The sequence below is a fragment of the Cervus elaphus genome, chromosome 28 (assembly GCF_910594005.1).
Source record: "Cervus elaphus chromosome 28, mCerEla1.1, whole genome shotgun sequence".
Classification (NCBI taxonomy): Eukaryota; Metazoa; Chordata; class Mammalia; order Artiodactyla; family Cervidae; genus Cervus; species Cervus elaphus.
In genome coordinates, this window is record NC_057842.1 from 38588423 (window position 1) to 38613830 (window position 25408).

Sequence of the window (25408 nt, forward strand, 5' to 3'; positions counted from 1 at the left end):
ACTAGAGAATTGCAAATGAAAACTAAAATGAGGTATCACCTCACACTGGTCAGAATGGCCATCATTAAAAAGTCTACAAATAACAAATGCTGGAGAGAGTGTGGAGAAAGCAGAATCCTCCCACACTGTTGGTGGGAATGTAAATTGGTGCAGCCACTGTGGAAAACAGTATGAATTCCTTAAAAAAACTAAAAATAGACTTGCCATATGATTCAGCAAGCCCACTCCTGGGCATATATCTGGAAATACCATAATTTGAAAAGATACATGTACCCCAATATTCATTGCAGCAATATTTACAATAGCCAAGACATGGAAACAACCTAAATGCCCATCAGCAGATGAATGGATAAAGAGATGTGCTACATACACACACACACACACACACACACACACACACACACAATGGAGTATTTCTGAGACATAAGAAAGTGAAATAATGCTACTTGCAGCAACATGGATGAATGTAGAGATGATCATACTAACTGAAATAAACTGAAAGAGGACAAATACTATATATATCACTTATATGTGGAATCTAAAATATGATACCAATGAACTTATTTACAAAACAGAAACAGATTCACAGACATAGAATACAAACTTACAGTTACTAAAGGGGAAAGAAGATGGGACAGGGATAAATTGGGAGTTTGGAATTAGCAGATACAAATTACTATATATAAAATAGATAAACAACAAAGTCCTACTGTATAGCACAGGGAACTATATTTAATATCTTAAACAGCCTAAATGAAAAGGAAAATTAAAAAGTATACATATATAAGCTTTAAAAGTATATACATATATATGTGTATACACTTTGCTGTACACCAGAAACTAACACATTGTAAATCAACTATACATCAATTAAAAATTAAAAATAGATAAAATTATTAAAAAATAGTTAATATAACAAGTTCCTAGGCCAATCAAAATGTGTAAATATATGTCCAGGCTCTTTTCACATGTTCAAAGGTAGGTTCCATGGATGCCAACGATAATAATTATTACTAGTATTATGACAATAATCCTAATACTCCCTCGTATTCACATAGTTCTTCATTGTTTAAAAACTATTCTGGGGACTTACCTAGGGGTCCAGTGATTAAGAATCTGCCTTGTGTGCAGGGCAAGTGCAGGGGACACAGGTTCAATCTCTGGTCGGGAAATGAAGATCCCACATGCCATGGAGCAACTAAGCCCAAACACCACGACTACTGAGCCTGAGCACCATGACTACTGAGCCCAAGCACCACAACTACTGAGTCTGTGTGTTACAACTAAGACCCAAGGCAGCCAAATAAACAAATATTTTTTAAAAATCTATTCTGTATTTCTTATTTGAGGTACTCTATATTCATATGAGGAATTACCCTCCAAGTAATACTGCCCCATCTTACAGATGAGGCAATTCAGACAATCGAATGACTTATGCATACAAATATACTTACCTGCAAGACAAACATAGTCTCTCCTCTCATGACACTGTTCTAATAAGAAGTTCAGAGAAGTTGTAAACAACTGTAATATGGTGAGTGTTGAGCTAAAAGGGTACAAGTCACAACCACCAAGTGAGGGGCAGAAAAAACAGACTGGAGGTTCGGGAAGAAGTCAAGTCAAGGAAGTCTTCCAGAAGTAAACAAAGTCTCATTTCAGTTTCCACTCTCCTGGCTCTGAGAATATTCAGTTCAGTTTAGTTCAGTCGCTCAGTCGTGTCAGACTCTGCGACCCCATGAATTGCAGCACGCCAGGCCTCCCTGTCCATCACCAACCCCCGGAGATTACTCAAACTCATGTCCATTGAGTCAGCAATGCCAGCCAGCCATCTCATCCTCTGTCATCCCCTTCTCCTCCTGTCCCCAATCCCTCCCAGCATCAGGGTCTTTTCCAATGAGTCAACTCTTCACATGAGGTGGCCAAAGTACTGGAGTTTCAGCTTCAGCATCAGTCCTTCCAATGAACAACCAGGACTGATCTCCTGTAGGATGAACTGCTTGGATCTCCTTGCAGTCCAAGGGACTGTCAAGAGTCTTCTCCAACACCACAGTGCAAAAGCATCAATTCTTCGGTGCTCAGCTTTCTTTATAGTCCAACTCTAACATCCATACATGACCACTGGAAAAACCATAGCCTTGACTAGATGGACCTTTGTTGGCAAAGTAATGTCTTTGCTTTTTAATATGTTGTCTAGGTTGGTCATAACTTTCCTTCTAAAGAGTAAGCGTCTTTTAATTTCATGGCTGCAATCAACATCTGCAGTGACTTTGGAGCCCCAAAAAATAAAGTCAGCCACTGTTTCCACCGTTTCCCCATCTATTTCCTATGAAGTGATGGGACCAGATGCCATGATCTTAGTTTTCTGAATATTGAGCTTTAAACCAACTTTTTCACTCTCCTCTTTCACTCTCATCAAGAGGCTTTTTAGTTCCTCTTCACTTTCTGCCATAGGGTGGTGTCATCTGCATATCTGAGGTTATTGATATTTCTCCTGGCAATCTTGAGTCCAGCTTATGCTTCTTCCAGCCCAGCGTTTCTCATGATGTACTCTGCACATAAGTTAAATATTAGTTTGTACTAAATTAACTTATTTTGTTTTCAGAATATACCAAATTGATTTGGGGCTTGATAGCGTAAAAGCTGTAAAATAGTATCGTGTAATTTTTAACCTCTAAAGTCAAAGTTTCTCACTCTGATTCTTGTACCAACTGTTTCCCTTACCTGGGTGCTTGCTAAAAACATGGACTTAGGTAGAGGGGGATTGAGGCTACCTTGGATTAATTTTTTCTAAATTTCTTGGGGGTGAGGTCCAGGAAAATTGCTGCTTTAAGTATGAACTACCTGGAGATTTTGAAGTCAAATATTTAATAGCAAAATAAAAAGGATAATTTTGGTACTGGTTCCCAATGATTCCTGCTTCATTAAGGACTTTTTTTGTTTGTTTTTGATAGCGATGGGAGAGAATGCGTATTTGGGAAAACCTACAAATGGTAAATGGGCTTCCCAGATGGCTCAATGGTAAAGAATTCGCCTGCCAATGTAGGAGACCAGAGTTCCAACCCTGGATCAGGAAGATTCTCCTTGAAAAGGAAATGGCAACCTGCTCCAATCTTCTTGCCCAGAAAATCCCATGGACAGAGGAGTTGGGGGGGGGGGGGGGCGGGGGGGGGGGGGGGGTGGGTGGAGCACAGTCCACGGGATTGGAAATAGTCAGACTGGGCTGAGCGACGGAGTCTGCACCTATAAACGGTTAATGGTTTATAGGGAATATGAGTTTTGGGAATAAGAATTTTACCTATGAACTGTCAGCACCCCCCACCCCCACCCCAGTCACCTACAAGGTGGGTGGCTTAGAGTAGGTAAAGGTTCCATGTTTGATGACTTGTTGAATACAGGGGCAAAGGTATTTATAACTTCCCAAAGTTCTGAAAGTCCTTTCTCTGAACTTTATGCTGCAATCCTCCAGTGCTCAGCCAGCAGAAGCAGTCATAAGGGAGTAGCTAGGATGTGTGGACTTTGGAGAAAGGCTGAAATCAAACCCCAGACCATCAACCTTGGAGAGAACCAAGTGCGTTTATCTCTCCATTTATAAAGAAGAACTAGAAACAATACTTACACCACAGCTTACTCCCAGTTGTTGGGAGTCTCAATCGAGTTAACACATATCTATTATAGACACCAATGAAATACATCATAAATGCAAATACTTAGAACCCTAACATATAAATGCATGCCATAACTGCCTATTTAAAGTCAGGCAGTACTCTTTGCTCTTTAAAGTCTGCAATAGGTCCCCTTAACAGGGGGGACCTCCTCCGAGCTATTATCAGCAGAAAATGAAAAAAATAAATGAAATGTACGACGACCCAGTACAGGGATCGTGGGTTGCAGCTGGGCGGGTTCGAGAAGGTCGAAGGGGTGGGATAGTGGTCTCTCTGCGCCCGGCTAGGAGCACGTGGTCCGGCCCGGCGAGAGCTTCGCGACAGAGGGGGAGGGGAGCGGCGTGGGACTTCGCGGAGGGGGTCCAGGCGGCCCGGGCTACGGTTGGGAAGGCGCCGACTGCGCAGGCTCAGGATAGGCGCAACCACTGCGCGAAGATCCGAGGGGGGGAGCGTTCACCCGGCTCCACGCTCCCTTTACCTACCTAATCGCTCCGTAAAGCGAAAGCCTGCTCTTTTTTAAAACAAATCCTTTTACGACTGTGTTGGGTAGCCGTCCTGTGCAAGTTGCTCACCATAAGAAAGCCTCTTTTCCCAAACTGAAGAAGCCTCTAGCCCCCTCCTCCCCCGTGGAGTTGTAGTGGACGCGCCCCACCTCCCCTCGGCCTCCGGAGGTGGTTTGGCGGCCCCCTCCCCCTCCCCAGTGTCGCGAGTTGGCGCCGCTGCCGCCCCCTGGTCCGCGCTCTCGGCCCTTCGGCCGGGCGGTACCCAGCCCTCCCGGCACCCCCCTCCTCTCCTCCCTCCGGCCTGCCCTTCCCCACGGGACTGCCACCCTCCACCTTCGCCCCAGCCCTCTTCTCTCCCCGCCGGAGCCGCGGAGGCAGCAGTAGCAGCAGCAGCAAGAGGAGGAGCCGGAGGCGGCGGTGGCCCGGGAGCCCATGGCGTACAGTCAAGGAGGCGGCAAGAAGAAAGTCTGCTACTACTATGATGGTGAGACGCCGGGCAGACGAGAGGGTGGGCGGCCCAGGGCTGTGGCGCCGGGCCCGGAGCCCCGTCGGCTCTGCGGCCGCCGTTGCGAGTGGTCGCGCCGGGTGCTGAGGGGTCAGGAGGAGGGACCAACGTTTGGCAGCATCTTAACCCATTCCCGACCCGACGCCGTCCGGCAGCCTCCGCGGGGAGCTAAGCGGACGCCCCACTTTTCCCTCCGGCCTCTCTCGCTCCGGCAATGCGGTCCGCCGCCGGCCTACCCTGACTTGGTGCTGGTGCGAAGGGGACGGCCCTCCCTCGCGCCTGTCCCGCCGCTCGTGGGAGGGAGGTTTTGGGGGTCCCCTGCTCCGGCCGCCTGCACCCGATTTCTCCCCGCGGGCCCAAACAGCTACCCCGGCCCAGACTGCACACAAAGCCCCACGGCCCCGAGAGCTCCGCCCCTCCAGCCCCCATCCCTCCCCTCCCCGCCTCTCCCCTTCTCTGTGTCCCCGGCTGGCCCGAGCGTCTCCTTTTCTCTGCCGCCGGCCTCACCCCGGACCCCTCGACCGGGTTGGGTGCTGGAGAGTGGCCCCTGGGGGTGGGGGCCCACGTCCGCCTCGAGGCTTGTTCGCACCCCTCTTTTGCGTGGGCTCCATCCGTCTCCTTTGTTTGCCGGGTTCTCTGAGCGCCACTTTCTCAGCATTCAAATGAAAGGGCTTCACTTCCTCAATAAAAATGAGGGTTTTCGAGTTTGAGGTAGTCAGTCTTCACGGGAAATGCGACGGTGGTGGGGCAACGTGCTGTCGCTGTTGCTGCTTGTGTTGTAGATCAGCCTCGATGGGTGCTGGCTTGCCTCTCTGAGAGGCGGTTACCACCCACTTCTTTGTTGCTCTTTGTTCGATCAGGAAATACACCCTGCTTTGGAGGTGTAGGACCGATAGCTTTGGCATCTGGCTTGTGAAAACTGTTTCTAGGTGGTGGGAGTCCTGGTGTTGGAAAACTTTGAGGAGTAGGGCAGAAAGTACTAAGTAATCAGATAAGCTTGAGCTCATGGAGCAGTAAATTATAAAAATCAAATAATTTCGTTTTAGAGGTTCTGACCTCATTTGCAGTTTGAGCAGTAAGTCTTTTTGAATCCCGTTTCCTGTGCTAGTCTAAATTACACTAAAAGAAGTGGTTACCTTTTTTATAGTTTGCACGAAGACGTTAACTTGGTAAATAGTTTAGTTAGGTTACTCTCCAGAGAAGAAATTCTAAAATTTAACAAAGAAGCTAGGTTCAGGGACCTGAAAGTCCATCTGATTTGTGTGAAGTAATAAAAATTTTGGAAGCTGTTTCCTACATTCAGTGTATCATAAACCATAAAATCTTAGACTGATGGAAAGGTCTTAAGAGGACTAGGTCAGAATAAATCTAGACTTTAATTTTAAAATGGACATATCATGTCTCTTCAGTTAGCAAGCATGAATAATTTTCATGCCTGTTTATATAAAATAACCACCTGTGTCATTTGTGGAAAAATCTAAAATCTTACAGAAGAAATCTAAGTATTAAATATCAATAGCCATGTTTTTAAAGTATTCTTTGAGAAGACTGCCTGTATATGTGATACAAATTGATTTGAAATTATGCCATCATGGAGGGGTGGAGATGGGAGTAGATTTTAATTTTAATGTAAATTACTGAAGTTTCTTAGAGTTAATTTTTTAAGAGTTCGTGCATATTTTGGGTCACTGGCCTTGACTTGGGTTCCATGACCAAATTGAAAAGTAAATACCCATGTGTGTAAGTTAATTTTTTAAATGATATTGTTTCTAAGGTTTAGAGATGTGTTAGCAGGGCTTGGTTGGGGTAGAGAAGAAAGGTTTTAAAAGGTTAGGGTAACTGGTGCTAAGACTCTGCCTGCAGCTGTTAGTTGCTCTTGACAGTAATAGGCTCCGATGAAGTGAGCTGCTTGAAACTTCTTGCCACCAGGCTTGAACTGCAGAACCAGAGGGTACACTCAAATAGCAGTTTATCAACAGCTGTTCTTTTCTTGGGCCCATTTACAATGAGCCTTCATTGAGGGAATGGGAGCAAGTATTGATCCCAAGGGCAGGATGCAGACTTGATAGGAAGAGTAATCTTTGTGACTTAGTCAGTACTTTATAGTGGACCATTCAGCTGCTTCATCCGATGGCCAGCAGCAGGTGTATAATTGAGTGTTTAGATGTCTCTGGTTAGGTTATCTGTCTTTTGTCTATGGCTGTTCCTTGACTAATTTTTAGAATGGAATATGTAATTGCTTACATTGGGAATATGCTTTGGGTTCTTTTTGTGGGGGTGGGCTAATAAAATATTTTGCACAGGTTATTAAATTGAATAGGTATCATGCTGATTCTTTGTAGGTGATAGTATGTTAAGCTGTGCATAGTTAATTCCAAAAGCTTAGATTTTCATCACCAGAAAAACCCTATTTTGTCAGCTTATAAAGACAGTGATAGTAGTTTTGTTTTTTTCTTTTTTTAATTGTGAGGAAAGAGTTTGTGTGTCAGAGAACTGAGTCTAAGATAGACAAACATCCAGTATTCCTTGCCGGGGGATGTCCCGTGGACAGAGGAGCCTGGCAGGCTACAGTTCATGGGGTCCCTCAGACACCACTTGGCAACTAAACAACATCAGTGTCAAAAATAATAGTATCAGTGTCAATAATCTATGAAACTAGAATAGCTGTTTTTAACTTGTTGTAAAGGAAGTAGAAGTAAGAAAGATCAAGAGGGAAGCAGTGAGGTATAGCAAATTCTGTAGAACCATAGGGATCCTACCTTTAGGCTTACTGGGACCATTAGGCCTACTGTTGCTAGACACAGAATGTCTAGCAAATGAAAGGGACTTGTAAAGACATACGTTCTTTTCTCTGTTCACATTACAGTCCTCAGTATCATACCGTTTAGATCACTGGAATGAGAGTTTCAAGGCATTGATGGATGGAATATCCTTAGACCTTTGAGGGAAAGTAAGAGAAGTTTGGGGCTTCCCCACTGGCTCATGGGTAAAAAATCCGCCTGCAATGCAGGAGCCGCAGGAGATGCAGGTTTGATCCCTGGGTGGGGAAGATCCCCTGGAGAAAGCAAAAGCAGCCCACTCTAGTATTCTTGCCTGGAGAACCCCATGGACAGAGGAGGCTGGCAAGCCACAGTCCGTAGAGTCGCCAAGAGTCGGGCATGACTGAAGCAACCACACGCACAAGAGAAATTTTTACTTTTGCAGCTTTTGACTCACGACTCGTTTCCTAAATCTTGATCATCTAGTATATACTGCAAGATTGTTGATAATCTATAAGACGATCTAGTTATATCCCTTCTGGCTTTAAAATAATGTGATTTCTAGGAATTCCCTGGTTGTCAAGTGGTCACGGTTTTGAGCTTTCCCTGCAAGGGGCATGGGTTCAATCCCTGGTCAGGGAACTAAGATCCCACATGCCTCATGGCAAAAGAGAAAAAAATAAAATGATGTGATTTCTGTACTTTAATTAGCAAGCCAAGCTGTGTTAGGCTCTGATTAAATACATACATCAGTAATACTGTGTCAAGAAATGTTAACTGTAGTTTGTTTTAAATTAGCTTAAGGCCAATTACCTTTAGTGTCTGTTTTATTGTATATAGAATATATTAATAATAAGGTTGTATATCACAGTTTATATGATTATATGCATTGCTCTGTGTTGTATTTTTCCCTTCTCTGAGAGGGTTCATCATACTATTTGGAGAAAAGTGATTCAGAGAAAAGCACTCAACACTGCACAAAGATAGACTATGAAAGTTACCAATATCAGGTCTCCCGGTATACACCGAGTCTCCTGCAGCACATTATAAGAAGTCTGCTTGGCAGTCAACTATTGGCAGATTTCCTTAGATTTTATTTATAACAGTGATGCCAGAGCCTTTTGCTGCTGTTGCTTAGCCAGCCGCTCAGCCATGTCCGACTCTGTGCAACCGTATGGACTGCAGCCTGCCAGACTCCTCTGTTCATGGGATTCTCTAGGCAGGAGTATTGGAGTGGGTTGCCATGCCCTCCTCCAAGGGATCTTCCCCACCCAGGGATCAAACCCAGGTCTCCTGTATTGCAGGCAGATTCTTTACCGCTGAGCCACCAGGGAAGGCCAAGCCTTTGCTAGGTAGTCTTTACTATATCTGCATGGGTTCTTAGATATAGTATAAACATTATTATCCATAAAATAGGTAATCTCTTCTTTGGAGGCAAATCTGGATACTGAATTATAGCAGCAGTTCATAAATACCAGTGGTTTTATTGCACATCATTTATTTAAACATAGCAGAACATAAGACTGAGATTTTCTTATACTTAAATTCTCTTCCCCAAGATTTTTGTTTTCCCATTTACTTCCTTCAGCTTTCACCTTAACAGAGAAGCTTTTCTCTTTTACCTTAATCCCTGTTACTGTTTTTCTCCCTATCAATTACACCTAATTTTTCTCTTTCTTCCTACTGTAATATAAACTTCATGAGGATAAAATCTGTTTTGCCGCTGTCTATACTTCTGCCAGCCTTGATAAAGATACAGGGCTTTTTGCATTATTGGTGAGTAAACGATAAATACCTTATACGTTTACAGCTGGAACCCTTTTATATATTCTAATTCTCACAGCCACTCAAGTTACAGACAGGCAGGGTGAGTGGCATTTTGTTTATTTTCTCCATGAAAATAGGTTTGTGTATCTGACTCAGCTCACCATCTATCCTTTTCTACATAGTCTAGTTTTAATGGCCAAGGAGAGAGCAATACCTGGTACCTAAAAAGATTTTTTATTGCCACTGCTGGTGTAAAAAAAGAAAAGGTTTCTCTGCTACCAAAAAAAAAGTATTAGTAGTTGTTTCTTTCCCTTAACAAAAACTTTAAATGCTTGTGTTGACAAATCCTTAAAGAAACTGTTGCAATTGGGGAGAAAGGTTAATTATCTCTTTGGAAATGATAATAGCATTGAAAGGTGGATGAGATCAGATTTAAAGTTCAGGTGTTGGGGTGATGTCAATTTTGAGTTCAGACATATTAAATGGAGTTAAGGTCCTTAGTCTGTGTTGTGTAGACAAAAGATTGAAATCCTAAGAAGAAAATATAAGACTATGTTAGAAATAGATACTGGAGAGGGTGTGGAAAAAAGGGAACCCTCCTACACTGTTGATTGAAATGTAAATTGATACAGCCACTATGGAGAACTGTATCGAGGTTTTCCTTAAAAATCTAAAAATGGAGCTACCGTATGATCCAGCAACCCCACTCCTAGGCATATATCTCAAGAAGATTCCCTAGAGGAGGAAATGACACCCCAGTCCAGTATTCTTGCCAGGAGAATCCCATGGACAGAGGAGCCTGGCAGGCTATAGTCAATAGGGTCCCAAAAAGTCAGACATGATTGAGCAGAGAGGCATATATCTGGAGAAAACTAACTTGAAAAGATACATGTACCCCAGTGTTTATTGCAGCACTGTTTACTGTCGTCAAGACATGGAAGCAGCCTAACTGTCCATCAACAAAGGAGTGGTTAAAGAAGATGCGCGCGCGCACACACACACACACAGTAATAATGGAATATTACTCAGTCATAAAAAGAATGAAATAATGCCATTTGCAGCAACATGGATGGACTTAGAGATAATCATACTAAGTGAAAGGTAAGTCAGAGAAAGACAAATATGATACCGTTTGTATGTGGAACCTAAAAAGATAATATAAATGAATTTATGTACAAAAAACAGATTCAGACTTAGGAAACAAATGTATGGCTACCAGAAGGGAAAGGTGGGAGGGAGGGATAAATTAGGAGTTTGTGATTAACATATACAAACTATTGTATATAAAATAGATAATCTGTGTAGTACTATATGGCACAGGGAACTCTGCTCAATATCCTGTAGTAACCTATATGGGAAAAGAGTGTGAAAAAGGATATATGTATAAGTATACTTGAATCACTTTTCCGTACACTTGAAACTAACACGACATTGTAAATCAACTATACTCCAATATAAAAAAATATTTTTAATTAAAAATGTTTTTAAGAAGGAAAAGTAGGACTGTGTTAGATAGTAAGTGAGGGGACCTTGGTAGGGTAAATTTAGACAAGGGAAGCCCCTGAAGACATAGAATGGGCCAGCCTCCTTAAAAGAGTTTTCTTTCATAAGGCACTGCAGACTTCAAAGGCTGCATAGTTAGGAAAGACCTGGTGCAGTTAACAGAGAGGCAGCTGAGGGGAAGACATGAGGAAACTACAGGGTTAGGCCAGGTAGTAAAGGGCCAGACCACCCAAGACTTTGTGGTTAGAGATGTGGACTTTATTCAGGAAGCAGAAAGCCACTGAAGTTTTCTTAAGTGTCTGGAAAGTGGAGAAAGGGTGGGAAAGAGTGATAGAATGTAAGACTGAAAATAAGAATTGAGTATATATTGGTCCACATACAAGGTAATGAATGCAACTGATAGACATGGACATTTTTAAGAGAGATTTTAGGAGTAAAACTGATAGAATCTGTTGATTGGGTTGGAAATGGAGTTGGGACTTGGTGATCACTAAATAAAAGATGGCTCCTAAATTTCTGAATTTTGAGCAGGTAGGTGCCTTATTCCTGAGAGAAGAGGGTTTAGAGCAGCACTGTTGATTCACTTACTCAAGCACCCGCCTGGCACACAGTAGGCTGTTGATGTGTTGGATGAATGAGTGAACTTAAGAGACTTGATAAATCAAGGTTGGTGTAGGAGTGGCTGTGGGGTGGTATGAAATCCAGGAAAGGGGTATCATGGAAACCGAGACTGAGTATTTCAAGAAGTAGCCCGTGTGTTAAAGTCACCAGTGGTCTCTCTAGTCTGTGGAAGACAAAAATAGTTTTTTCTTGAATCATGTTTTAGTCAACTTTTCTTTAGGCATAAAGGTTAATTTCATAGTCTTGAAATCCAAAATTATCCGAAAAGTGAAAAAAAAGTCTTACAACTCATTTGGAATCAAAAGCTTAACTTGAATTAATATTTGCCGTCTTATTTATCATCCACTTATTTTGGATATTTACACATTTGCTGCAGAAATATTAATGTTTGCTTACAGAATATGGCCCAGACTTAAGGTTGTCACATAATATATGGCAGATACATCATATTACATTTATAAAATCAAGTATATCTAGTCTGGAGAACTTTAAAGAAAAGAGATTGTAGACCTTAGTAGAAGTGAAATGAAGTCGCTCAGTTGTGTCCGACTCTTTGTGACCCCATGGAACTGTAGCTGACCAGGCTCCTCGGTCCATGGGATTTTCCAGGTGTGAATACTGGAGTGGGTTGCAGTTTCCTTCTCCAGGGGATCTTCCGACCCAGGGATCGAACCCGGGTCTCCGGCATTGTAGGCAGACGCTTTACCATCTGAGCCACCAGGGAAGCCCTATTCTGGGAGCTTCTTGAAAAGTGAGCAGTTTTGAAAATTTTGCAGGTAATATCTAAATCTTTTTGGTAATTACTTCACATTGACAAAGTTTGTTGTATTCAAGGAACCACTTCAAGCTAATTTTTCTGAATACTTATTTCACTGGTAAAGCAAAATGAAAATCAGGGTAACATTTTAAATGCCCAAATTACATTGCGTCCTTGCTCAGTTGTGTCTGACTCTTTGTGACCACATGGTCTGTAACCTGCCAGGCTCGTCTTTCCTTGGAATTTTTCAGACAAAAATATTGGGATCGGTTGCCATTTCCTAGTCTAGGAGATCGTCCCGACTCAGGGATTGAACACATGTTTCCTGCGTTGCTACTGCACCACCTGGGAAGCCCCCAAATTACGTGACTGACCATTTAAATGAGGTGAATGAAATCCATAGGTTTTTGCAACTAAGGAAAGCTATTTTATCTTTATGGAAAAGTGGATGTCTGCGAAGCAGCCATGTAGAGAATTTTGTGATAGGGGATTAAGCAGTTCTTCTAGTACTCCCTTACATTTTGGAAGAATTCTTCATAAACTAAACAGCAGTTGTCTGTAGCTTGGCTGCCTTTGTGGACCTGTGTCATTTACGTAGGATGCATATTCTTGGTAGAACTGGGCCCCCAAAGTATAGCCAAGAAACTTGTTGAAAGCTGTGTATATTCATATAAAATTTGAGGACCCTGTTGGTAGATAGGTAGTTTTTTTTATGTTCATTTTCTTTAAATGTTTGTATTCCATTTTATGTCCTTTTCTTGTCAGCCTTCCCCCTACCATTTCTTTCCAGTAACTGTAAATGCCATTACTTTCCCAGTAGCTACTACTTAAGAAGATTGGCAGAGTTGCTCTGCCCAAGTTTGAATCTAGCTCTTCTACTTGCTAGCTATGTGACTTTCACAATATCACCTGACTTGTTTACATCTCTCCATCTTCACTTTAATAAAATAGGAACAGTAGTAATATTAGTAATACCTACATCATAGGGTTGCTGAAAAGATTAACAGATAATGCACGTGAAGTGCTTAGAACAGTGCCTTCTCAGATGCTCTGAATAAATGCTAATTGCTGCTAACATCTTTTTTTCAAGCACTCTTGCTGAGAAATTGCAGCTATACTTTCCTTCTGTAGATTATTGTTGTCTTTCTCATTATTAGTTCAGTTTAGTTCAGTCGCTCAGTCATGTCCTACTCTTTGCGACCCCATGGACTGCAGCATATCAGGCCTCCCTGTTCATCACCAACTCCCGGAGTTTACTCAGACTCATGTCCGTTGAGTCGGTGATGCCATCCGACCATCTCATCCTTGTCGTCCCCTTCTCCCGCCTTCAATCTTTTCCAGCATCAGGATCTTTTCAAATGAGTCAGTTCTTCGCATCAGGTGGCCCAAGTGTTGGAGTTTCAGCTTCAACATCAGTCCTTCCAATGAATATTCGGGACTGATTTTCTATTGGATGGACTGGTTAGATCTCCTTGCAGTCCAAGGGACTCTCAAGAGTCTTTTCCAACACCGCAGTTCAAAAGCATCAATTCTTTGGCACTCAGCTTTCTTTATAGTCCAGCTCTCACATCCATATATGACTATTAGAAAAACCATAGCTTTGACGCGACAGACCTTTGTTGGCAAAGTAATGTCTCTGCTTTTTAATAGGCTGTCTAGATTGGTCATAACTTTTCTTCCAAGGAGCAAGCATCTTTTAATTATTAGATTAGTTGATAGCTTTTTATTGAATTCTCAGTATGTACATAACTAGAGTATTTGATATTAAGATACTAGAGACATTTCATCTTGATAAGTTTTACACAGAGAAGATGGAAGTTATGTGAAGACTGTGTGTGCTCAGTTGCTCGATTGTGTCCAACTCTTTGTGATCCCATGGACTGTAACCCACCAGGCTCCTTTGTCCATGGGATTTTTCAGGCAAGAATACTGGAGTGGGTTGCCGTTTCCTACTCCAAGGGATCTTCCTGACCCAGGGATCAAACCTGCATCCCTTGCGTCTCCTGCATTGACAGGTGGATTCTTTACCACTGTACCACCTGGGAAGCTGAAGAATCTTTATTCTTATTCTTGTTATCTCCTTTGGTAGGGATGATAACTTAGAAATAACCTTCCTTGCATTAACTTAGGCCCGTGATACTTTGTAAATCTAGTGGGCTTTCCATATCTAAGAATTCATTGAGACCAGGCTGCTTTCAAGGAACTTTACGTGTATTGTCATGATGTAAAGCAGAGCTTTACAGCTAGGAAGTTAGTTTCCTGTACTCTCATAGCCTCTGAACTGTGATAAATGCAGAACCGTGTCCCCATAGCTCTGCTTTGCTACTTGTCTGTATTATCTTAGCTTTATTGTTGGCACAGATTAAGAAAGGTTGACCATGTGTATATATGAATTGTTTTCAGAGGAAAGCTTGTTTTGAAGATGAAGAGTTAAGTAAAGATGCAGCACCAACAAAATCAGTTAGTAATAGTATTAGAAACAAGTATGTTATAATGTTATAAAAGTGAATGTTCATCCTGGACTACTATTAAAAAATATGGAAGAGAGAAGCAGAAGTTTTTGAATTCCAGTTTTCATTAAACAAACCAGAAAAAGTGTATTTAGGCAAGATTTTGAAAGATATTTTTGATCTAGAAGGGGAGTAAAGATCATTCTTTATCTCTAGTTTTTATTATATGAACCCATATTTAGGATGAGTTCAAACCATTGCAATCAGATTGGCTCAAATTTTAGACTTGGTTATTTAAAAACTAGAATTAGTACTGAAAGTAATGTCTAATAAACATTGTTGTAAAAATTGCCCATTGCATTAGAATAATCGTGTATATTTAAGTGACATCCTTAACACTTTTTATTATAGAAACACTGGCTCTTTACCTACCTAAAAGTATTAATTTTATTGGAATTTGGTATGCAAAAATCTGGGATTTTGGTGTTATTTAAAGTAAATCTTATATGTAAATCGTTAAGACCTGGAATATGAGATAGCATAAAAAGATAAGAATTATAACTTTTTAATCATGAAGAATGAGGCAAAATACTCTCATTAGCCTGAAAAATGTAGTAAGTATGGCATAACAAAACTTCATTTAGGATCCCAGGTTCAGTTACCAAAATTCCTTATTGACCAATATGGATGTATAAAACATTCCAGCCGTGGTAATACCAACTATACAGGATTTGAGGACACCAGTGAATCATCTAAGAAGCAATACTTGCTATAAAACTTCTAAGTCATACTCGTGTAACTCCTTATTTACCTTACACATCTGAATTTGCCATGGAATACTGAAAGCAGGTGTCACTTTAAGGAACAGTAACTCCTTTTTGTAACTTGAGTAAAGAGTATTTTATTTATGCTAATCCCAAACTTCTGGTAAACTAAAAATCAGAAAAGCTTGCTTGCCTTAATGTTTGAACAAGCATAATGTATTGATGGAGTCCTCAGTGTGTAGAAGCATGCATAGTATCTTGGTTTTCTAATAGTTTGAGAGTTGCAAAATTTAATATCATTATTTAATATTTTAAATAAAGCTTATCTTATTTAGATGACATCTGATGGTGAACAATAAATAGTTCATGAAGATTCTCTTGTCTGTATTGTTCATTTTGTCTTTCCTTTTTTAGGTGATATTGGAAATTATTATTATGGACAGGGTCATCCCATGAAACCTCATAGGATCCGCATGACCCATAACTTGCTGCTAAATTATGGCTTATATAGAAAAATGGAAATATATGTGAGTATACCTTTTGGTAAATATTCAGTTTTCTTTGTTTTTTACCATTGCTTTGAAACTTTGTTTTCAAATTTGGAGGGCATTTAGCAGATGAGAAGGACTGGAGGAAACAGAAAGTCCTCTTTTTTGTTTCAATTTTCGGAGAGAACTTGACAGTGTGGGAGCTGTGGCCTCCTTTTTCCCTTCTTCCTTCGACCATTTAAAAAAAACAATCTCCCTCCCCCAGGTTATCCCATAACTAGAGACCAACTCAATTTAGCATACTAAATATTTTTGTTAAGATAATTACTGACCTGTCTATGCTGCTGAAGAGTTGATCTGGGACTATTACAAAAGAATTAGGTAGAAAATTAATCATACAAATATTTGTTGGCATAAGAAACACTGTATTAGTAAGCATGCAAAGTGTCTGTTGTGCAGAAAAGAAAAGAATGTAGATAAACAGATATAAGATGCAATAGTTCCTGTCTATTGGGGGAGAATAGGACAGCTTGGAGCAGTGAACATTGTTGGGCAATATATGTAAGCTTCTTTCTTTGAGATTATAGACATTTAGAGAAGAGGAGTTGAATAGGACTTGCATTCAGGAAGCCTTGTGGAAGAAGGGTGTCATAAATGAAGTGAACTTCCTAGAAACAAGGATGATTAGGATAGTCAAAGGAAAAGGGAGAGAAATCTTGAACTAATAGAGAATGAGTCTCATTTTACCTGGATGAGTCTCAACCTTCCTGAAAATTAATGGTCAGTGATGAAATTACTGGCTATAGAGCAGAAGGTTTATGGTAGAAAATGTTAGGAAGTAGAGTTTATGCACATGTGTTTGTCTTTAGAAAGATTGACCCATTTCCACGACTGAAGTGACTAAAAGAAAAGGAATGATTAATTCATAGTTGGTGTTAGACCTGTGTAATCCTTTTTAAAGGAATATTGTTTTTGAAATTGATTACTGCTTTCTAAAACACACATATATAAATTTGGATTTGCTTTAAAATTTATCTGTTTTATTCCGGCAGACCTAGTTCTTTTGAGAGTAGTGGTAGGGGACATTGTATACTTTGTGTTTGGTAACCCTGATCTAACCAGTTGTAATTCCACAATTCTGACATTTATTTTTCTTCACAGAGGCCCCATAAAGCCACTGCTGAAGAAATGACAAAATACCACAGTGATGAGTACATCAAATTTCTACGTTCAATAAGACCAGATAACATGTCTGAGTATAGCAAGCAGATGCAGAGATGTACGTTTCTATGTTAAAAGTATATATTAGTAGTGATAAGTATAAATAAGTACTTTAAGAACTTGTAATTAGAATTATCTAAATCTAGATATTTTCCTGATCTAATTATTTTAATTATTTATTGATTTTAAAAACTCCACATGACAATATTAAAGCTGCTTTAAAAAAAAAACAAAAACAGCCTACCTGAAGCTTATTGGTCTGCCAAATTGCCAAAGAGCTATTTGGATGTTCTTTGCTCTTTGTTTTGGTTCCGTGTTAACTTTGAGATAGTGGATGTTGGTAGGGAAACCTCACTCCCCTGCTTTTAAAAACATGACTGTACTTTGGCCTTAGTCTGGTGTGTATATTTCTTGTCTTCTATTTGTGTGCTTTAATCCAGACTATTCCAGAAAGTTCCAAAACGCAAAACTTGAATTTGCCTCTTGTAGGCAGCTGTTTACATTGCATTTACAACTATCTGCTGGTGCTGCTAAGTCACTTCAGTCTTGTCCAACTCTGTGCAACCCCATAGATGGCGGCCCACCAGGCTCCCCCATCCCTGGGATTCTCCAGGCAAGAGTACTGGAGTGGGTTGCCATTGCCTTCTCCGTTACAACTATCTACTTTCAACTTAATACAACTTAATTCAACTTAATATAGCTATCATTGTATTAAGTATTATGAGTAATCAGAGATGATTTAAATATATGGGAGGATGTTCCATTGGTTGTACGAAAATACCGTATAAGGGATTTGAGCATCCCCAGAGTTTGGTGTCATCAGGGTCCTAAAAACAATACCTTGTTAATACCAAGGAACAATTGTATGTATATCTGTATTTCCCTTTGTTGTATCAATGAAGCTTTCGATTCTCTTCTATACAATGTTCTCTTTTGTACATATTTTATTATTAGAGATTGAATGCAAGAAGATTGAGTGCAAGATATCTTTCTAAAATGACTAGAACAATGTCTTTTAAAGCTTGATACTGGAGTTCATTCTGATGTTTTTATTGATAGACTTCAGTAATGATTTTGTTAAAAGAAAACAGTATTGTTTGTTCAGTAATACTAAATTAAATATAGTTGCTAGACATCTTATAAATTCATAGAATTTGATGTACGTTTTGATTATCTCATTTGATTCAATAAAATGTTGTATTACAAATGTTAATAAATATTATTTGCCCTTGTTTTTTCAGTGGGGATTTAGGCTTAGATTAAGTCATAGTTAGCCCTAAGGTAAAATGAATTAACAGGATTGGTTTTAAATTTACATAATACTGAATTGTATTAAGATAATGGTCATATCTGAATAGCAGGAAGCTAAAATGTATACATTAAAATAAATTAAGGATGTGCAAAGCTATACAAAGTAATGACCCTTTTTCTTGAAGAGGATATAAATTGAGGGGTGAGGAGAACTGAGAATGGGTTGTTCGATCTATGTCCATTTCATCCTCTCAATACTAAGAAGCTAAATATGTTGTGATGTGCTGTATATCTATACGCATGTGTTGTCTCCTTGTGCGTTAAGTATCTCTTTCATCTGTATCTTGGCTGTCATGAGTTTAATTAATTCTTAACATCTTTCAAGATTAACACTAACCATGGACGTGGGCAACCAACTGTTATATTTTTTTGGTAATCAGTACATTTCTAAAGTTATGGATGTTCTATGTACTTAAAGGAGTTTTAAAGAATGTAAATCATAAAGCAATTGAAGTTAAATTTAAACTTTTTAGAATTTTGATTAATTTACTGTTGTATATTTAAGGAGAAATGCCTAGGAAACTTAACCTCATATTTTAACTAAATAACACCAAATACCTCTTCTATTTTGATAGCTATTTGTTTAAAAAGCAGATATTTTCCACAAATAATCATGTTAAGAATTGGTGGTGGTATTTCAGGCACTTTAACTGCCTTGGATAAAATTGCAAACTTTACCACTATAATATGTATGTCTTATGATTGCATCAAACGAACATTATTTTTAGGATATAGTTTTTGTAAGAAAAGGCTTTCATTAATTCACAGAATGGATTGAAATTAATGAAATCCGTCTTCCACAGTTAATGTTGGAGAGGACTGTCCAGTGTTTGATGGACTTTTTGAGTTTTGTCAGCTTTCAACTGGTGGCTCAGTTGGTAAGTGTCTTGATTTCGTCAAATTTAAAAGTTGATTTAAACTTGTGTGTATTTTTTGAGATATTTGTTTGAAACAAGCTTTAATAGTGGCTGATTTTAATAACAAAAGTAGTATGTGTATAGTATGTTTATAGCTGTTTAGTTACTGTTGTTTTCAATGGCGCCCCCCCCCCCCCACCCAGTTTTGTTATCATGATGTCGCAAACTTTCTTTATTTGCAGCTTTTTACTTCAGTTGCATTTTCACTTAAGAGACTTCTTTTTCCTCCCTTTCTTCTAGCTACTATTGTCGCTACCGCTTTCCAACTATGTGCTCTTACTTAACCAGATCACAGCTACAGGAAAATAGTTATCTGAAGAGAAGCTGTTAGTGCCCTTGACAGTGATCGTTTTACAATTTTATACTCATTTGCTTATGCGTGACATCCTCTTTCCTCTAGGGCTTTTGTCTAGTTACACTAACTTTTAATTTTGAACATTTAAAAGTTTCTCCTATCTTTATTTGTTAGCTGGTGCTGTGAAGTTAAACCGACAACAAACTGACATGGCTGTTAACTGGGCTGGAGGATTGCATCATGCTAAGAAATCAGAAGCATCAGGATTCTGTTATGTTAATGATATTGTGCTTGCCATCCTTGAATTACTAAAGTAAGATCATTGTGTTTGACATTTTTCCTGTAAAAATTCATTACAAAAAAATTCTTGTAAAAATTCCTGTAAAAATTTTCCTGTTTTAATTCATAATAAAAACCTGTGCCTTTTTTAAAACATGAACAATGGGTTGAAAATAGTTAATAAATCATGTACAGATTCATTCTAAACCATTGTAAAAATGTAGAAAATTTGGCTAGTTCTTGGATTATTAAGAATGAGAAGTGCATATAAATGTCTGAGAGTTTATTAAGTACCTTTCTAAAAGTATTAGAAGTAGCTTGACAGTTTAGATTGGAGATGTAGTTTTAAAAACTATTGGAAAAAATGACGTGACCCTAGAAGTTTGTGTTTTAACATTTTGTAAGTTTTAACTTTTCAAGAAAAAAATTTGAAACCTGTGTTGAAATTTGTTTACCTTTTGAATGTGCCCAGTTCACTGCCTCGCTCCCTCTTAGAGTGGGGTTTTGTTCTCTATTAATGGATATAATTATCTCTAAATTGCTAAAGGAATCAGTTTTAAAGTTTTCCTTGACTGCCAGTTGGCGAGAAAGATCTATAGAGGTATTTGTGATTTGGGAGATTTACAGAGTTAGATTTTTTTTTTAAAACTCTCATTAGATAACACGTCTTAGCCAATTCTACTTCAGATTGTAACAAATTGGTATTTTTCTCAAATTGAAAATGTTCTTGCCTGAAGTTATTCCATGCATACTATTTATAAAGGCTGATTTTTCAGTCACTTAAAATTTGGTATTGACTCAATAAACAGCTGAGCTGTGTTACTTGACTAGTAGAGAGCCAAGGAAAGCCACTTGAAATCATTTGCCTTGTTTTAACTCACTGTTGGTGTTGGTTCCTGTGTCTTCATCTCAGAGCAGTAGTTCTTGCCCACATGCTGGTAGTCTTCACAAGCTTAGTTTGGTTTCTCTGGACACATTTCTTCAACTGGTACAAACTTGATTTAATTAACAGCAAACAGCTTTTGAGCCATTCAGACACTTTGTTCACGCTATGTGAAAGTGAAATGAAAGTCACTCAGTCATGTTCAACTCTTTGCAACCCCATGGACTATAGTCCATGGAATTCTCCAGGCCAGAATACCAGAGTGGGTAGCTGTTTCCGTCTCCAGGGGATCTTCCCAACCCGGGATCGAACCCAGGTCTCTCACATTGCAGGCGGATTCTTTACAAACTGGGCTATGAGGGAAGCCCATTCACGCTATTTTTATTTTATTATTTAAAGAAAGTCTATGATGAGATGTTATTTTCTAAGTTTCTGAATGTTGCTTTCCTGTGAGTTGAGGATATTCTTGTGAAGGCTTGGTCTTGTTTTGTCAGCCTGTATGTATCACATTCTTCTAACATGGCTGTGGTAGTACTGTAAAATGAATAATAGTACCATGCCATCTAATTCCATAAATATCATCACTTCCTTGTGCCTTGAAAGGATGATATGAGGCATTCACTTTCTTCATTTCTTGTTTTGACATGAGTCATCACTAATATAAGATGTCCAGTATGATGATACGTGTGACTCTTAAAAGGCATTCGGATTCTGCTGTGATTGGTCGTTCTCCAAGCAGCGCTGTCAAATAATGGGAAGCTTGTGGTTTCTGTCACAGACATTCAGCTGAAACGAGAAAGAAGCCATAGACAATAGTGAACAAACAAGCGTGGCCATGTTTCATTACCGCTTTACTTATAGACATTGACATTTAAATTTCATATAATTGTCACATCATGAAATTAATGTTTTGATTATATTTTTCAGTCATTTAAAAATGTAAAAAAATGTTCTCAAAGATTGTACAGAAGCCATTGTCCACATTTGAACTGTGTCAAACCCTATTTTATAATACTAAAGATTTACCAGAGAGATGCGAGATGCTTTACAGTAGCAATTGTAACTAAGGTGCAATCTTCAATTATAAATATTTAGAAACATACACTATGTTTTCAAAGCAGAATAAGAGATTTCAGAAAGTAAATACATTTTCTTACCTAGATGTAAAGGGTGTAAAGAAATTTATAAGCTCTGAGGTTCAAACTCTGACTTGAGGATGGTCTTTTTGAATGGTCTCTTAGGCTATAAGTAAAGAAAAGAAAGGGGCTTAAACATTCTGGAATGCGGGAGCTCAAAAATAGGTTTCCTGAATCCATGGTAGGTCTTCCTGTCTTAAAACCTTTTTGAAAACTTACGGCTTTGTTTTCAGGTATCATCAGAGAGTCTTATATATTGATATTGATATCCATCATGGTGATGGTGTTGAGGAGGCTTTTTATACAACAGATCGTGTAATGACTGTATCGTTCCATAAATATGGGGAATACTTTCCTGGAACAGGAGACTTACGGGTAAGATTGAATTCTGTCTGAATAAATGTTATGAGATGAACCTAGAGGAGGTTAGTAATCTTACACCTGAACTCATATTTCTCTGGATCATTAATTTGAAGCTTATATGAAGGATTAAGTCATTTTTATGTGCTTAACGTTGTTGTAATTCACTTTTTTGCTGATTATCAGCAAAAATTCAATAACTTTAAGGGCTTTCTTTTGCTGAGCTTTTTCTTTGGTTGAATGAATACTTTTGAACATCCACAAAGCATGAAGCAGTTTTCTTGATGTTAAGTTTGAATCTTCAAAACCTACTTGATTGTAGCCTATATTGCTATTGAATATAAAGCTTGGTGGGATAAAATAATTGACTTGAGTCTTTTTCAGGTTTTTGTATTGCCCTCCTTTTATGATTGGTCTTTAACTACTCAGACTTTAATCTCTGTTTTTCCTTAGGCTTCCCTCCCTCCCCCCTCATCTCTATCCGCCAACTCCCTCGCAGTTTAGGGAGAAAAAGAATATCATAGCTTATCCTGCCTGCCTGTTTATATTAAGCACATTTATTTCTATTATATTTCTGTTATCTTCTTTCATTTAGTGCTTTGAAGTCCCCCCCGCCCCACCTTTTTTTTCTTTTTGCTTCACTAGAGGTTTTGTTTTTTGAACCAAACGATAAGCACGTTGAAGTTTATTCAAAAATTTATACAGCTGCTTTTAATTTAGCTGTATTATATGGGAGATTTCTTTTAACGTGGCATTCAACATTAGTCCTAAACTATTCTGTTAAGGTAAGTTTTAAGTGTGTGGTATGTTGTTATGTTAGAGTTTAACAACCAAAAGTTGTGGGCTTAAAGTAATCTTCAAATATATGATTTAATTATTTGATCATAAAGTTGTGTTCTTTCAGTAGGAGTTCAGATGGTGAAACTTTTCTTTTCCTGTAAGTGGGTAGGAGGGTCATTTATTTCATTTATTTCAGTTTAAATTATGTGGCTTTTAAAATAATTTCTATTTTCAGTTCTTTCTTGCCATGTTAGCTTCTTCAGTGCCTTTCCCCACTTGGCTTTATCTTACAGACCAGTGATTCCCAGTGATCCTTAAACTAGCAGAGTCAGTTATACCTAAGAACTTAGTAGCACATATTCTCAGGCTCCAGAAACTGAATGATTCTATTCTGCACACTAAAATTCAAGAACCACCGTTCTAAACCAGTAGAATTTGTTTGTGTATAACCATTGCTTTTCGATGTTAAGCAAAAACTTTCCCAGCTTTAATTAAAGCTTAAAGTAATAAGTGTCTTGCAGTATAATTTTAATTAATCTCAGAAATGGCAGACTCACTCTGTTTAATTTCTGACAGTATACTTAGAATTGTTTGAAGTTGTTGGAAGATACTGGAAAATGTGTGTTTTAGAAACTGAAAATGACTTTCAACATCTCTTTCCCTCTCAAGATTTTATACTCCTATGAAATGTCACATTTCTTTTCCCTTTAGATATTAAAAGATATCCCCAAGTTTCAGAAACTAAAATCAGTTTCCTACATTGTATGTGTTGTTGTATTTGGACTTTCATGAAGCTCAAGTATTGTATAATTTAATAAACATTACCTTTTCTACCTGAGAATTCATTCTAAATCAGAAAAGAAGTCTACTGTGAGCTTAGATCATTGTTAAAACTATGCTTGCATATTAGATCAGTAGTCTAGATGGAAGAAAAAAAACAAGGGTGTGATAAAGTAGCAGTTATGGAGGGTATAAAACTTGGTCAAGTAAGGGCCGCAGTTCTGTACTGTGAGTGAGAAGTGCTTTTAATTCGCCTTTAACTCGAGTGAGAAGTGCTCACCACCTTGCTATATTCTGAAATCTTAGTGTCAGTGTATATTCCAACTGTGTTTTTTTACTGTAGAAGTCTCAGGATTTACAGCATTTTAGTTTGTGCATATGTGTTTAGTTTGTATTTAGTTACATAAAAATTTACATTCTCTTAAGAAAAATTGTGGGAGTGGGTGTGTAATTTCATGCTTTTTCATTGAAAGTTGGATCATAATAACTAATATTGAAGGGTAAACTATGCTCTTTAAAAAATGGATTCAAGCTGAGATTCTTCCATGAGAAAAAAGGGAATAACATGTATTTGTATTAGTAATCCTAAAGGTTCATATATATTGAGGCATACAATTGACCCTTGAAAAACAAGGGGATCAGGGATGCTGACTCTCCTGCAATTGAAAATCTGCATATGACTGACTCCCCAAAGCATAAATACTAATAGCCTTCATGATAACATAAATGGCCAATTAACATATTTTGTATATGTATATCTACATATATTTTATGCATTCATGACATACCTTTTTCTTTATTTTCAAAAATATTTCTATACTGCAGTTCATGTGCAAGTTTTTCATGCTGTTTCAAATCTCCAGAAAAATTTTCTAATACATTTATTGGAAAAAAAATCTGCATAAAAGTGGACCCACCATTCAAACCCTTGTTGTGTAAAACAGGTCAATTGTAATTTAAAACACATGAGAAATGTCTCTACCATCTCTTTTAAAAATATACAGTTGACTCTTGAGCAGCACAGGTTTTGAACTTCTGTGGGACTTTTTTCACTAAGTAAGGACTTCAGGGCCACACAACTCGCAGTTAATTGAATCCACAGAGGCAGAACTGTGAATATGGAGGACAGACTGTAATGTTAAACTCAGGTTTTCAACTATGCTGGTGTCTATACCCCAGTGTTGTTCAAAGATCAGCTGTTCATAGTGGGTGTGTGTACATACGTACACATGTACATAAACATAGATTTACACGTGCATAAATTGTAGTTAATAAGTATATATGTTTTGTGTGTGTGTGACTGGAACTCAGTTTTTCTCCTTTGCTGCTTTTGGGAAGTATTAATGCCTTGAGTGATACTTTTTTAACAAGTAGAAACAAAATTTATTTCAAGCCCCATTAAATAAGACAGATTTCAGTGTTTTAGTCTGTAGCTGTTAAAACTTCAAGAAAGCCTTCCAAGTCTTAATCAACTCGTGCCAGACTGTGAGCCCCAGGAAGGGTTTTGCATTAGAGACAACGCAGGATAAGCCTGTCCTGTAGGGTTCTTGGCTCAGAGGTTGTGTTTCCTACAGTTTGGTAAATTTGTCTTGTGTATTTTGTTTGTAACAAATTTCTTGAGTTAATGTAATATTTAATTTCAAACTGCCCTTAACTATGTTAAATTT

General features: G+C 38.7%; 1 protein-coding gene across 1 annotated transcript in view; it reads left to right on the forward strand.

The window, feature by feature from the left end:
- Nucleotides 1-4303: 4303 nt before the first annotated feature.
- The window catches only part of HDAC2 (histone deacetylase 2), a 31917-nt gene continuing 10812 nt past the window's right edge, over nucleotides 4304-25408 (forward strand). The window contains exons 1-6 of the mRNA XM_043890040.1: nucleotides 4304-4649; nucleotides 15706-15818; nucleotides 16941-17058; nucleotides 19115-19189; nucleotides 19698-19836; nucleotides 22055-22196. Coding sequence (XP_043745975.1) covers nucleotides 4598-4649; nucleotides 15706-15818; nucleotides 16941-17058; nucleotides 19115-19189; nucleotides 19698-19836; nucleotides 22055-22196 — 639 coding nt within the window. The 5' untranslated portion in view covers nucleotides 4304-4597. The remainder of the gene's footprint in view (nucleotides 4650-15705; nucleotides 15819-16940; nucleotides 17059-19114; nucleotides 19190-19697; nucleotides 19837-22054; nucleotides 22197-25408) is intronic.